This window comes from Camelus bactrianus, chromosome 35 (genome assembly GCF_048773025.1).
Source record: "Camelus bactrianus isolate YW-2024 breed Bactrian camel chromosome 35, ASM4877302v1, whole genome shotgun sequence".
Lineage (NCBI taxonomy): Eukaryota > Metazoa > Chordata > Mammalia > Artiodactyla > Camelidae > Camelus > Camelus bactrianus.
In genome coordinates, this window is record NC_133573.1 from 17,032,521 (window position 1) to 17,045,397 (window position 12,877).

At 36.1% G+C, this 12,877-nt stretch overlaps 1 protein-coding gene across 2 annotated transcripts in view; it reads left to right on the forward strand.

The window, feature by feature from the left end:
• The window catches only part of STAM (signal transducing adaptor molecule), a 69,610-nt gene that overhangs the window by 9,083 nt on the left and 47,650 nt on the right, over positions 1 to 12,877 (forward strand). For both annotated transcript variants that reach the window (XR_012504272.1, XM_074358334.1), the window contains exon 2: positions 5,456 to 5,540. Coding sequence is in view for 1 of the 2 variants with exons in the window: in XM_074358334.1 (XP_074214435.1) it covers positions 5,456 to 5,540 (85 nt within the window). In the remaining variant the exon portion in view is untranslated. The remainder of the gene's footprint in view (positions 1 to 5,455; positions 5,541 to 12,877) is intronic.

Genomic DNA, 12,877 nt, shown 5'->3' on the forward strand with positions numbered 1-12,877 from the left:
TGCTATGCTGTCTGTCAGCGTATCTGTTCTTGGAGTTACAGTGCTCCTGTCAATATAGGTTACCTTCTATTTTGATATCTTTTTGTTTCAGAAGACAACAGTTACTTCTTTTTGGAGGAGAGGTAGTAATTAAGTTTATTTAGTTGTTTATTTTTTTGGTGGAGGTACTGGGGATTGAACCCAGGACCTCGTGCGTGCTAAGCATGCACTCTGCCACTGAGCTACACCCTGCCTCCCCCCCAGTTACTTCTTTTTGAAGTATTTTTCCTCTTACACAGGCTCTTGTTTCTTAGTTGCTCTCTTCCGTGTTGCATTTAACTTGCTAATATTTTGTTGAGGATTTTTGCATCTGTTTTCATGAGAGATACTGATTTGTAGATTTCTTTTCTGCTAATGACTTTGGCGTTAGTAATGGGTTCTCATAGAACGAGTTTAGAATATTCCCTCTACTTCTGTTTTCTAGATGAGCTGGTAGAGAATTGGTATAATTTCATCCTTAAATGTTTGGTGGAACTCACCATTAACCTGTCTGTGCCTGGTGCTTTCTGTTCTGGAAGGTTATTAATTACTCGTTCAATTGCTTTAATAGATGCAGGCCTCTTCAGATTGTCCATTTTTTTCTTGTTTGTGTTTTGGTAGATGTGTCTTTTGAGGACTTGGTTCATTTTATCTAGGTTATCAAAATTTGTGGGCATAGAGTTGTTCATGATTATGTGTTTTTTTCCCAACACCATCAAGCAATTCTCCGATTTTCAGTGAACACTGCCTCGATGTCCCACGTATATATTTAGCCCAGTTCTGACCCTCTCTATCTACCTAGAGATAGTGTCAGATTCCACAGGTGAAGGGCTTAGTCCCAGAAGACTGCCCTTACTCCCCACTTCACATGACAGTTCAGGATGTTACCTGGGCTTCTGACTGACTGGCTATAATTTAAAGGCTCCAATGACCCTCTCAGTATTATTAACTCGTGGTAGTATTTATTTAATATCTTTTTTATGTCCATGAAATCTGTAGTGAGTTCCCCTCTTTCATTTCTGATATTAATGATTTGTGTTTTCTCTCTCTGTCTCTTTTTTTTTTGTTAGCCTGCCTACCGATTTTATTGGTCCTTCCAAACAACAAGCTTTTTGGTTGTACTGATTTTTCTCTAATTCTGTTTTCAATTTCATTGATTTTTATTCTAATTTTTTTATCCTACTTTTTTTGAATTTAAGTTCCTCTTCTAGTTTCCTAAGGGGAAGTTTATATTAGTGATTTTAGATCTTTTCTAAAGTAAGTATTCAGATTTCCCATAATTTTCTAAAGTATGTATTCAGCACTGCTATCAAATGCCTCCTACAAATTTTGATAGGTTGTACTTTCATTTTTGTTCAGTTCATAATATTTTAAAATTTCTCCTTTTTTTTTTCTTCATTTGTGTGTTACTTAGAAGTGTGTTATTTGATCTCCACATATTTTGGGATTTCCCATCTATCTCGTTAACAGTTTCTAGTTTAATTCCACTGTAGCCTGTGAACAGACATGTTTGATTTCTAGTTTTTAAAATTTGTTATGGTGTGCATTATAGCCCAGAATATGATCTGTTTTGGTGAATGTTCCATGTGAGCTTGAGAAAAATGTGTTCTGCTATTTTTGGATGAAGTGGGCTACAGATTCCAATTATATCCAGTTCATTGATGGTGTTGTTGAGTTCAACTCTGTCCTGACTGATTTTCTGCCTATTGGAACTGTCCATTTCTGAAAGAGAGGTGTTGAAATCTCCAGTGTATTCATCTGTTTCTCTTTGCAGTTCCAGTACTTTTTGTGTCAGTTATTTTGAGACTCTTGTAGTTAGGCACACATGTTAAGAATTGTTGTCTTCCGGGAGAATTGACCCCTTTACTATTATGTAATGCCTCTATCCCTGATAATTTTCCTTACTCCAAGATTGGCTCTGTCTGAAATTAGTATAGCTACTCTTACTTCCTTTTCATTACTGTTAGCATGGTATATCTTCCTCCATCCCTTTGCTTTTAATCTATATGTGTCTTTAAAGTCAGTTCTTATAGTTGACATGTAATTGGATCTCATTATTTGATCACTCTGACAATCTCTGTATTTAGACCATTTATATTTAAAGTGATTATTGATATTGTTGGATTAATATCTACCATATGTTACAGTTTTCTAGTTGTACCCTTCTTTGTTCCTGTGTTTTCTTACACTTTTCCCCCTACCTTTTGTGGTTTAATTGAACATTTTATATGGTTCCATTTTCTCTCTTTTTTAGTGTATCAGTTATATAGATATTGCTACTTCCAGTGGTTGCCCTAGAGTTTATAATATACATTTTTGGGGAGGGGTTAATTAGGTTGGTTGGTTTGTTTATTTTACTAGAGGTACTGGGGATTGAACCCAAGACCTCGTGCATGCTAAGCAGATGTTCTACCTCTGAACTATACCCTTGCCCGCCTACAACTAGTCCAAGTACACTTTCAAATAACATTCTACCACTTCCCTGGTAGTACAGTCACCTCTAATCATAAAATATTCTTATTCCTAATTCTTCTCTCTTCTTCCTGGTGTCCTTGCTGTGATTCATTTCACTTATACACACACCTGCACACACCACACACACATATATACATATTTCCTATATCTTCTCCCTAGAGAACTTTTAAAAACATTTCTTGCAAGGCCAGTCTACTGGCAGCAAATATCCTCAAATTTTTTTTTTTGAGAAGTCTTTATTTCTCCTTTCACAGAATATATAATCCTAGATTGTTGGTTATATTTTTTCCTCGACACCATTTCATTTCATTCTTTTCTTGCTTTCGTGGTTTCTGAGATGTCATGTAATTGTTATGTTTACTACTGAATAGGTAGGGGCTTTTTTCTGCTGGCTCCTTTTTAATTTTTCCTTTATCTTTGATCTTCTGCAGTTTGAATAACATATGCCAAGGTGTGGAGGGCTTTGGGATTTTTTTGTTTTTGGTTTTGTTCTTTTTTTGACATGTATTATACTTGGTGTTCTTGGAGTTTCCTGGACCTGTGGTTTGGTGTCTTAACATTAATTTGAGGAAATTCTGAATAATTTTTGCTTCAAATATTTCTTTCTTTTCTCTTTTTCTTTTCAGCTATTCCAATTATGCCTTTGTAACAACTCTTATACATTTCTTGGGTAATCTGTTCCAATTTTTTTTTCCCCAGTCATTTTTTTCTCTTTGCTTTTCAGTTTTGGAAGTTCCTATTAACATATCCTCATACTCAGAGATTCTTGCCTCAGCTGTGTCCAGACTGCTGACAAGCCCATCAGAGGCGTTCATTTCTGTTATCTATTTTTGATCTCTGGTATTTTTTTTTATTCTTTTTTAGAATTTGCATCTCTCTGCTTACATAGTTCTTTGGTTCTTGCATGTTATCTACTTTTTCCATTAGCGTTCTTAGCATATCAATGATATCAATGATAGTTTTTAAAATTCCTGGTCTGATAATTTCAACATCCCTGGCACGTCTGAGTCTGGTTCCGATGCTAGCTCTGTCTCTTCCAACTGTGGTCTTTGCCTTTTGGTGTGGCTTGCTGAGAGATGCATATGATGTATTGGATAAAAGGAACACCAGCCTTTAGTGGTGTGATGGTAAGTTATCTATAACCCCGTGACTGGGTCTCAGGCTTTCAGTGAGCCTCTGACCCTGGGGTGTGAATTTCTCTTGAGCTTCTCACTGTCCATCCCCCAGACTCTCTTAGGTGGGACAAGATGGCTAGAGTGGGCTAGAGTTGGATATTCCCCTTCTCCCACCTGGATGGCTAGAGCAGGCTGGAGTTGGGAATTTCCCTTCCCCCAGGTGAGTTAATCTCTGGTGAAACCCTAGTTGGTTAGGTGCTGGTAAAATAATTTCTTTTGAGAGTAGACCTTGTTAAGAAGAGAATGCTCTGGCGTATTTAAAGAGTTACTGTTTCCCTCCCAGTGGAAAAATAGGGAAAATTTTCTGTGGTATTCTTGAGAAACTGGGAGAGCCCATGGAAGTAAAACTCACAGAAGTGTTAGGACTCCAGGCATCCCTGGAGTTGTGACTCAGACTTGTGCACACTTATCCTCCAGCAGTTTGTCAGTTTCAGTATAGAGTTTTGTACCCAGTACTTGTTCCTGGGTTTCTGCTCTGTTAAGTTGTGATTCTGTGTATCCACCTGTCTGTATATCTAATTTTGAGGGCAGCAGTTTGCCCTGTGACCTCACTTCTGACGGATCTAAGAAGAGTTGTTGATTTTTCACTTTGTTTATTTAGCATTTTACTCATTAGGGTGAAGTGATAACTTCCAAGCCCCTTACATGCTGCACTAGAAAATGGAAGTAATTCCCTGTTTTTGGTGCCTAAGTCTCAACTGTAGCTGGTGTCTCCTTGTCTAGAAAAAATTTGCTTTACCTCTAGAAAGTAAACCATCACTCATTTGCTCAGAAGGTGAGAGATGGTTATTAGAGCCCTTGAGTAAGGAAGCAAAGTAGGGACTACCTACCTTTCAGACAGCATTAACCCCTTTTGCTACCTTGAAATCCTCTTTTCTACTTCATTCTCAATCACAGACATTTTTTCTGCTACCAGTGCTTGAATTTTCTGAGAATTCAACAGGCTGGTTCTTAAGCTTTTTTTTTCTTAAGCTTCTTTTTTTTTTAAGCTTCTTTTTTTTTTTTTCTTACTGCCAATATGTGATTCACCTTTCTTAGATCTACTTTCTAAGTAGTTTGCAATGTATCTATATTGTCCTGTCGCTTTTGAGATATTGTTGGTGTTATTGCTTCGTATGTTTTCCTTATCCTTGTGTGTTTGTCTTAAAAAAAATACCTTTATTGTAATTAAGAAAGGGAGCTAAATTAGATGATTTGGTTCAGTCTGCCATACCTCTGTTGTTTTGAACTGGTCAAGTTTTTATTTAAGAAAAAATATTCAATTAAAGCTGGATTTGGTTTCCCCATCCCCCTTCTTAGAAACCAAAATCAACAAAACTAGATAATTAACTAATTTGATTACCTGAAACATTTTGATAGAGATCTGTACTTAGTCATGTTCTTTTGTTGGCAAGTAAAGCTAAGAATTATTTGATAAGGAAAATATTCCTTATTTTAATCATTGTATATGCAGAAAGGGATAGACCTCTGTGTGTGTGTGTGCGTTTGTGTGTTTGTGCATGTGTGTGTGTATGTGTACGTGTTTATAAGGAAAAAATCAATGGCCTATTTTTTTATGCGAAGTAACAAACAAATGAAGTGTGAATGGGGAAAATAATTGTGATAGGTAATAAAGGTGCCCTACTGCCTTTTAAAGATGGATTTAAATATTTCATTAAGCAAACAGTGACAGTTATTCTGATTGTTGATATTTGATTACAGTACAGTTTGATAATTTGAATGTGATCATTTACCTCTTAAAATACAAAAAAAATAACATTTCTGTGATTTCTTTTTATAATATATAGAGAAAGCAACCAGTGAGATGAATACTGCTGAGGATTGGGGCCTCATTTTGGATATTTGTGATAAAGTCGGTCAGTCTCGCACTGGGTAAGTGTTTCGAAGTTTCAAAGCATTTTTATTTATTCTTCCTTTTTATTAACATGAATAAATCAAGCATTAGAAGGTAAAGCATATTGCAGTCACAATTCGGTTTAGAAAGAGAATGTTTTCTCGGGCAAGATTGGAGGAATCACCCCATTTAGGTTACTCCTTATAACCAGGAGTAGCATGACTGGGAACAATGTTGATACTGTAATTATTCACCCTTGTCCATGTTTGCCTCCCAAAATCTAGCTTTTCCCACTGATTTTTAAAGTCATCAATGCTTTCTCAGTTACCAGTTTTTTTGGTAATTTCTGAGTTCTTTTCTTCTTTGTCACATCTGCCTGTTCCACCCAGCTAATCAGTGACTATTGAAAGAGAGACATTTTTAGGAAAATGGAAACTGTATACTTCCTGGGATGCAGACTTTTTGGTAATACAGGGCTTTGCAAACAGTGCAGTGAGGGGATTAACTGATATAAAGATGAACGGTTTCTTTAATTCCTGGGCTAATAGCATCCAGTTATTAATAGCCACATTCACCCCTTTGTGCCACACAAATTATTGTCTCATTTGTGTACTTTCTTATGAGGAATGTTCAGAAGCACTGCTGTAGCATACTTGGTTCTTCTGGTGGGAATCTGAACCTTCTGACAGTGCCTTCTCTGGCTCTTCTTCCTTCCCTTCTAAATACAGATAGTTCCTCATGTTGCTTTGATCCATTTTTTTCCCCTAACATTTTTTTTCTCTGTAAATCTCACAGCTTCTGGGTGTCTTTATGTGAGTGACACCTGTATTTTCAGCTCTCATTCTCTTACCCAAGCACTGGTCCTGTGGATGCAGTACCGTTTCTAACATCATGCTGTGTAAGTCTCGGTCTCATCTTGCAGAAACCTGAACTCATGTCTCTTGGCTTTAAACCCATGTTCCCTCCTTTGTTTCCCGTCTTCCTTGTCTCTGTTACTGACAAGGTTATTCTTTCATTTGCACTTGAAACCTCAGGCTCATCTCTGCAATTAATTTCTTACTAAATTCTATCAGCTCACCACCATCATGTCTCTCATGGTGTTGATGCTATGCAATCTCTTTAGTTAAGTTCTTGAACACGGTCACACCAGGCAGGGCCCTTTGTCCTCAGAGCCTTTCTGCCCCTTCACTTGAGCCCGTTTAGCTTGTAACGCACTCCCGCTGGCAGGTTCCCGAAACTGTGGTTTCCACATGTGGCTCACCCGTCCCCTTTGATGAGTACACATTTTAGTGTATGCAGTCTTGTTCTTTCCTGCCTGCTTAGTTCCCTAATTTAATTGAAGTTTGAGTAGCTACTGTGTGCTGTGTGTCTGTTCCTTTTTTGCTTTTCTCTTGGCCCCAGTTGACTGGAGACATCCTTAACTGTACCTAGACTAGTGCATTAACCCGTTGGTATTTCCTTCTGTTTCTGCCTTTTTTCTGTCCGTCTCTTAGAGCCAGTTGCCACAATAACAACTCTGACCGTGTTACGCCTGTACCTTCTGTGCTGAGCTAAGTCTAGTAATCTCCTTTGGCCTCTGAATCACTTGTTTTTCATTTACTTCTTTTGTACGTACCATTCTTTTCAACTCATATTTGAGTTGCCAGTGCTTTTCTGCCTAATTTTAATGTTTTTTGGTCATTTTGTACCTTCAGTGTGGAATATTCTCTTCTCCCATTCCCTGTCTCTGTCTCATATCCCTCCAGACCCACCATGAGTATTATTTCTTCCACAGAGCCTTTCCTTATCCCCGTTACTAAAAATCATTACTGAAAATCTGGATCCTCAAAGCACTCTATCAAAACCATTCTTATTTGTGTTTTGTCTTGTATAATAGCAATTTATGTATATCTAGTCTACTTGGATTGGTAGGATGAAAGTTCTATGAATTTTTGTTGTACAGGGGAAAGTAAAATACCTTAGTGGTTGACAGAGTGTGGACTCTGGAGTGAGGCCACCTGGTTTCAGATCCTAGCTCTTGACTGCTTAGCTGTGTCATGTTGGATAAATAGTAACTTAACTTTTCTAGTTTGCTACAGAAGAATAAAAATAGTCTCTTTTACATAGGGGCTTGTTTTGAGTGTGAGATTAGTCAATATATATACATTAAGTGTTTATAGTGGTGTCTGGCACATTGTTAAATGGGTGCACCTCTGTCCTTTTTTTTGAGGAGAGTGCTATTTTATGACAGTTTGTCTGTTGAGGACTAGCTTACTGACCTAGCTCCATCCCTGTGTAATTTGGAGATAAATCTTTATATAGCATTCTAGTTGTAAGGGCCCTCCTTCTCTTTTTTCACTGTCAGTTTTCTTTTTGTCTTTAGTTTGCTGTTCTTCACTTTGTAGATATTTTAAAATAATTAAGTTAGTTGCTTGAGATGAAGAGACAAACTCCTTTTCATTACTAGAAATATTCCATATTTTTCTGGTTGAAAAGTAAATTTGTAACCCACCTAAAAATCCTGTATGATATATAATGTAGGTAAATAGATCAGTTTGTTTTTCTTCAGTTAACATTCTTATACTAGAAACAATAATTTGTTACATTTTCCCTATTTTTTTCTTGTGATGAGAACTCTTAAGGTCTACTCTCTCAGCAACTTTCAGATATACAATAAAGTATTGTAACTATAATCTCCATGCTGTACATAATGTCCTCAGAACTTATTTTTTAACTGGGAGTTTGTACCTTTTGACCCCTTTTATTGATTTTGCCCACCCCCCACTCTCCCCATTCTGGCAGCCACCAATCTGTTCTCTGTTTCTGTGAGTTAGATTTTATTAGATTCCACATATCAGTGAGATCATATAGCATTTGTCTTTCTCGTTCTGACTTATTTCACTTAGCGTAATGACCTCAAGTTTCCATCCATGCTCTCCTTATATATTGAAAATGTACTTATTTGTAGCTTTAAAAAATTATTTTCTATTTGTTTTTTGTCATTATCTAGTATCATTAGGTTTAGCTACATGCTCATTTTTTACTTTTTCAAATTTACTTTAGACAACATACTCAATATTTTCCTTAATATTTCATTATCCATTGGAGATTTTAATTGACATTATGCTAAGTCTAAATTTCCTTAATAAATCTTTTCAACTTTGCTAATTTAAATTAGAGGTTGTTCTATTTTTAATATTTTTTCCTTTCCTCTTTCCTTTTTTTCCTTCCACTAATTTTTTCTTCCTTGGAAGTTCTTGCTCTTCAGTTCCTTTAAATTCTTCTTAAGTTAATTTCCAGGCATTGATTTGTTTGTTTATGTAAATACGATATCTCTTTATAGTTCTTATTAATAAAGAATTGTTTGAAAAGTATTGTATGTAAGTGAGATACCATTCTGATACTCCTGGGTTTAAAAAAAAATCAAACCCACAAAATTCACTCATGTCTGTGATTTTTCTCTAAAAATAATGTTTTATGTACATATCCAGTAGTATTTTCTCGTTCTTGCTGTACCTTGGTAATTTCATAGTAGGACGTGATAAGCATCAGGGCTGCATTCCTACTTGCATGGGCCCTGTGCACTTTTTTCTTCCTGGGTCCTTTTCTCCATTAAAAAAATAATGAAATATTTTATGACTGCATTGTTATAAAAATAAATGTACTATTAGTCATTAAAACATTTTCTTTGATCTAAAAGTTCATCTTTTTGTTATTTTAAAAGGAATTAAAACATTTTTGTGGGCCCCTAAATTTGTGAGCCCTTGGTGTTGTGCCTGCACGCCTAAGAATAACTATTACGGAATTGGGTTCTGTATTCTCAGGTCAGCTTAGTAATAGAAAATTATTAAGGTTCTTTTCAAGAGAGCAGTAAACTGTGGGATACTTGTGGTAGAGTTCCTAATGTTACCGAGTCCAAACTTGTTCTGCTCGCCACACGACAGGTCAATAAATCGGGAGATGAGGTGTTGGGGCAAGGAATAGCGACTTTACTCGGAAAGCTGGCAGACTGAGAAGATGGCAGACTAATATCCTGGAGAACCCTCTTCCCCAAGTCAGAATTCAGGCTCCTTTTATACTACAAATGGTTGGGGGAGGAGGGAGGATGGGGGAGGAGGGAGGATGTGGTAGGTTGTTGCAAACTTCTTGATGTAGGAATTCCTTGTTCTTGGAATCCTTTTTTCTTCAGCTGTCCACTTTGGTCAGGTCATGGTGCCCCTGTAAAACCTCTAACACAACAAATGTTGTTTTCTATTCTGCAACTTATTATCTTTATATAAGTACAAAAGTGTTAATATTCTTAAAGGTCAGAGCCTTGAGAATAGAATCTCCTGTATATTTCAGGCTATAGGCAACATTCTTTTACAACAGGTGCAGAGCTAGCAAGACTGAGCCTAGGAAACAGGGCTCAGGGTTAAAGCCAAAGCAACAGCTCCATGTGGAGTCAGATTTGTTGTTTTCTGTTACACTAATATATCATTTATTTGTTTACTTATTTTTATTATGGTAAAATATATAAAGCATAAAACTTAACTTATTAACCATTTTTAAATGTACAGTTTGTGGCATTCGGTGCATTCACATTGTTGTGGCATCATCATCCGTATCCCATCTCCAGAACTTTTCATCATCCCCAGCTTAACTCTGCCGGTTAAACAACTTACCACTCCCCCTCCCCAGAACCTGGTAACCGCTTCTAGTTTGTTTTTAATCTTTTACATCATTTTATAATTATTTATATGGAAAATTTATAGTGACCTGGTTTATGTTGTCAAGGAACCTAGATACACAGGTTTAGATATGGGTTGCTGATGATAGTAACATAAGAATATTAGAAAGTATTGTAGGTTGCCAGTGAGGTGCTCTGGATACCTGGTGTGCTTTAGAAAAGACTGAGACATGTAATTGGTGTGAGAGGGAAAAGGGAACAGTTTTCCTGAGGTGGATGTAGATAAGGTAAGTGGAAGTGGAGGGAAGTTATGGATGGGAATGCAATTCCTAAGGTTATTTATATACTAGGCAACAGTCTAGATTTTTTAAAAAAGCATTTCCATGTGATGTTAGTTTGTAATTTTATAAAATATACAGATTTATTTAAGATAATGGATTTTGGGGTGGTGGAGGGAACTTTAAGAAAAGCATTTCTTTTGCAGTAAGATTTTTTTTAATCAAAATGATTTATAACCAGCAATATATTGTAGAATTATTTGTGCATAAATAAAATAACTTATATTATTTACTTTTTTCTTCCCTAAGAAGATAATATTTAAAAATCCTTTTGACCCTTTAAAATTTTTCTTTCTTTTTTTTTTTTTTTAAAGAGTCATCTGTTGCGCAGCATTGTGATCGTTTGGAAAATATTCTCAAGTTTTAAGGGAAAATAAAGAGCCAATTATTGTGAAATTTCATTTAGTTAGAGAACTATGACCCAGAAACATGGTTCCAGTGGTATTTCGAAAAACCCTCCTTAATTCTTCCTCTTTTCAAAAAATCTTGCTGTGCTGTTCTTTGAACCACCTATTGGTGTGTATTTTTGTTTGTTGTTTTAAAGAAATACTTATGCTTAAATGAGATACATACTTTTTGTTTCAGAAATAGATACATACTCAGATGGCTCAAAAATTAAAACAATTTAAAAAGATGAACATTGACAAGTCTAACTCCTATCCCTGTTTCCCTCCTCCATCCTCTGTAGGTACCACTTAGTTTCTTTTGTTTCTTTCCATTGTTTCTGCCCTCAAATATGAATATATTTTCTCCACATTCATTGACAATTAGCATATTATATACACTATTCTACATTTATAATTACTCCATTCTTAACATATCCTGTCCGCCTGAAATGTTTGAATATGCTGGACTTACAACTGTAAAAAACATTCTGAAAATGTTTTCTGACTTCCTAAGATATTCACATGATTTTTAGTGTGCAGTTCCAGTGTTGAGTACTGAGAATGCCTAGCCAGTGAGGTCATATGATGGACTGAAAAGTCTCTGTTTGTTCAGAATCAAGAGAACTTTCAGAATAATAGTAGCAGTTTTCTTTAACATGTCTTCACATAATAAATAGCTCTTGTCTATTAGTTTTGATTGATTTGTTTGTAATCTCATATGTAAAAAATAGATGAGGGTAGATCCACAATAACAAGTAAATATTAAAATTCTGTAATTGGCATCCAGGTTAATTTGTGCTATTATTTTATATCTTAACTGTCTGTCCTCAGCTTTAGATAAAAATGTAGTTGACTGAAGGTGGAAAACATGATGAAGTTTTTTCTTTGCTTGGTAAGGGATCTATTTAGATAGCGTGTCTTTTATTTATTCGTACAGAACTGGAAGGAAAAAATGATAGTCATTACTGATACTTTGTGAAAAATATAAGCCTTTAGGAAAGAGTGTGTTAAAAATATTTTCACTGGCTTTATTTTGTCTGGTCTGGACCTGGGCTGTGAGTACAGAATACTGGCTGACCTTTGACCGGAAGTTGATTGATTAATTCTTTATTTTTTTTTTAACGGAAAAGTGATCTCTGACCTACATGTCTTCAAGTTAGAAGGGCAGCGTCAGGTAGAGAAACCAGATCTCTTCCAGTATATAGTTTGTAATAATCATATCTTCAACTTACTGGCTTTAGGTTTTTAAAATCTTTTAAGTGTTCTTGTAAGAATAATAGCCAACATTTATTGACTGCTTATTATCTGCTGGATCTTGTTTAAGTACCATATACGCATTTTATTTTATCATCATAACAGCTCTAGGTACTCAAGGCTTTTCTAGTTAACAAATGAAAATCTGATTCATATTTAGGATTTTTTTTTAAATGTGATTTAAACTAGGAGAAGAGTTCCAGCAGGGATAAAATTAAAGGCTTGCTTTTGTAAAGTGTGATCTTAATTTCCAGGTCCCTTTTACTTTCTTACCACAGAATTACTTCAGTTGGTTTCATTCTCTTTATATCAGTTTTTCTTTTATTTGACAAACAGGAACACTGGCTGGGTATCAAGCTTTGGGTATACAGTGGTGAATAAAGCAAGCACAGCCTTTGCTGTCAGCTGTGGTAGTCTACCAGTGGGAGACAGGAACAAACAGATAATGGCTAAGAAGATAGTGGACAGAGTATTTTAGTGGACAATAAAAGGGGAGATCTACTTAGATTTTTCAGGGGAGGACTGGTGTCGGGGTGTAACATTTATGCTGTGATTTTAAAGTTGAGAAGAAGCAAGGAGCTGAAAGCAGAGGCCGCAGGCATAGGGATAGCACTACGTGAATGGGGCCGGGTAGAGAAGGGTTGGTGCTTTCTGAGAAGAGGGAGAGATACAGAGTAGCTAGAGCAGAGGGGAGTTTCCCTGAACAAGTAGAGCTGGGTCTGAAGAGAGTGAGTGAGTTAGAAAAACGG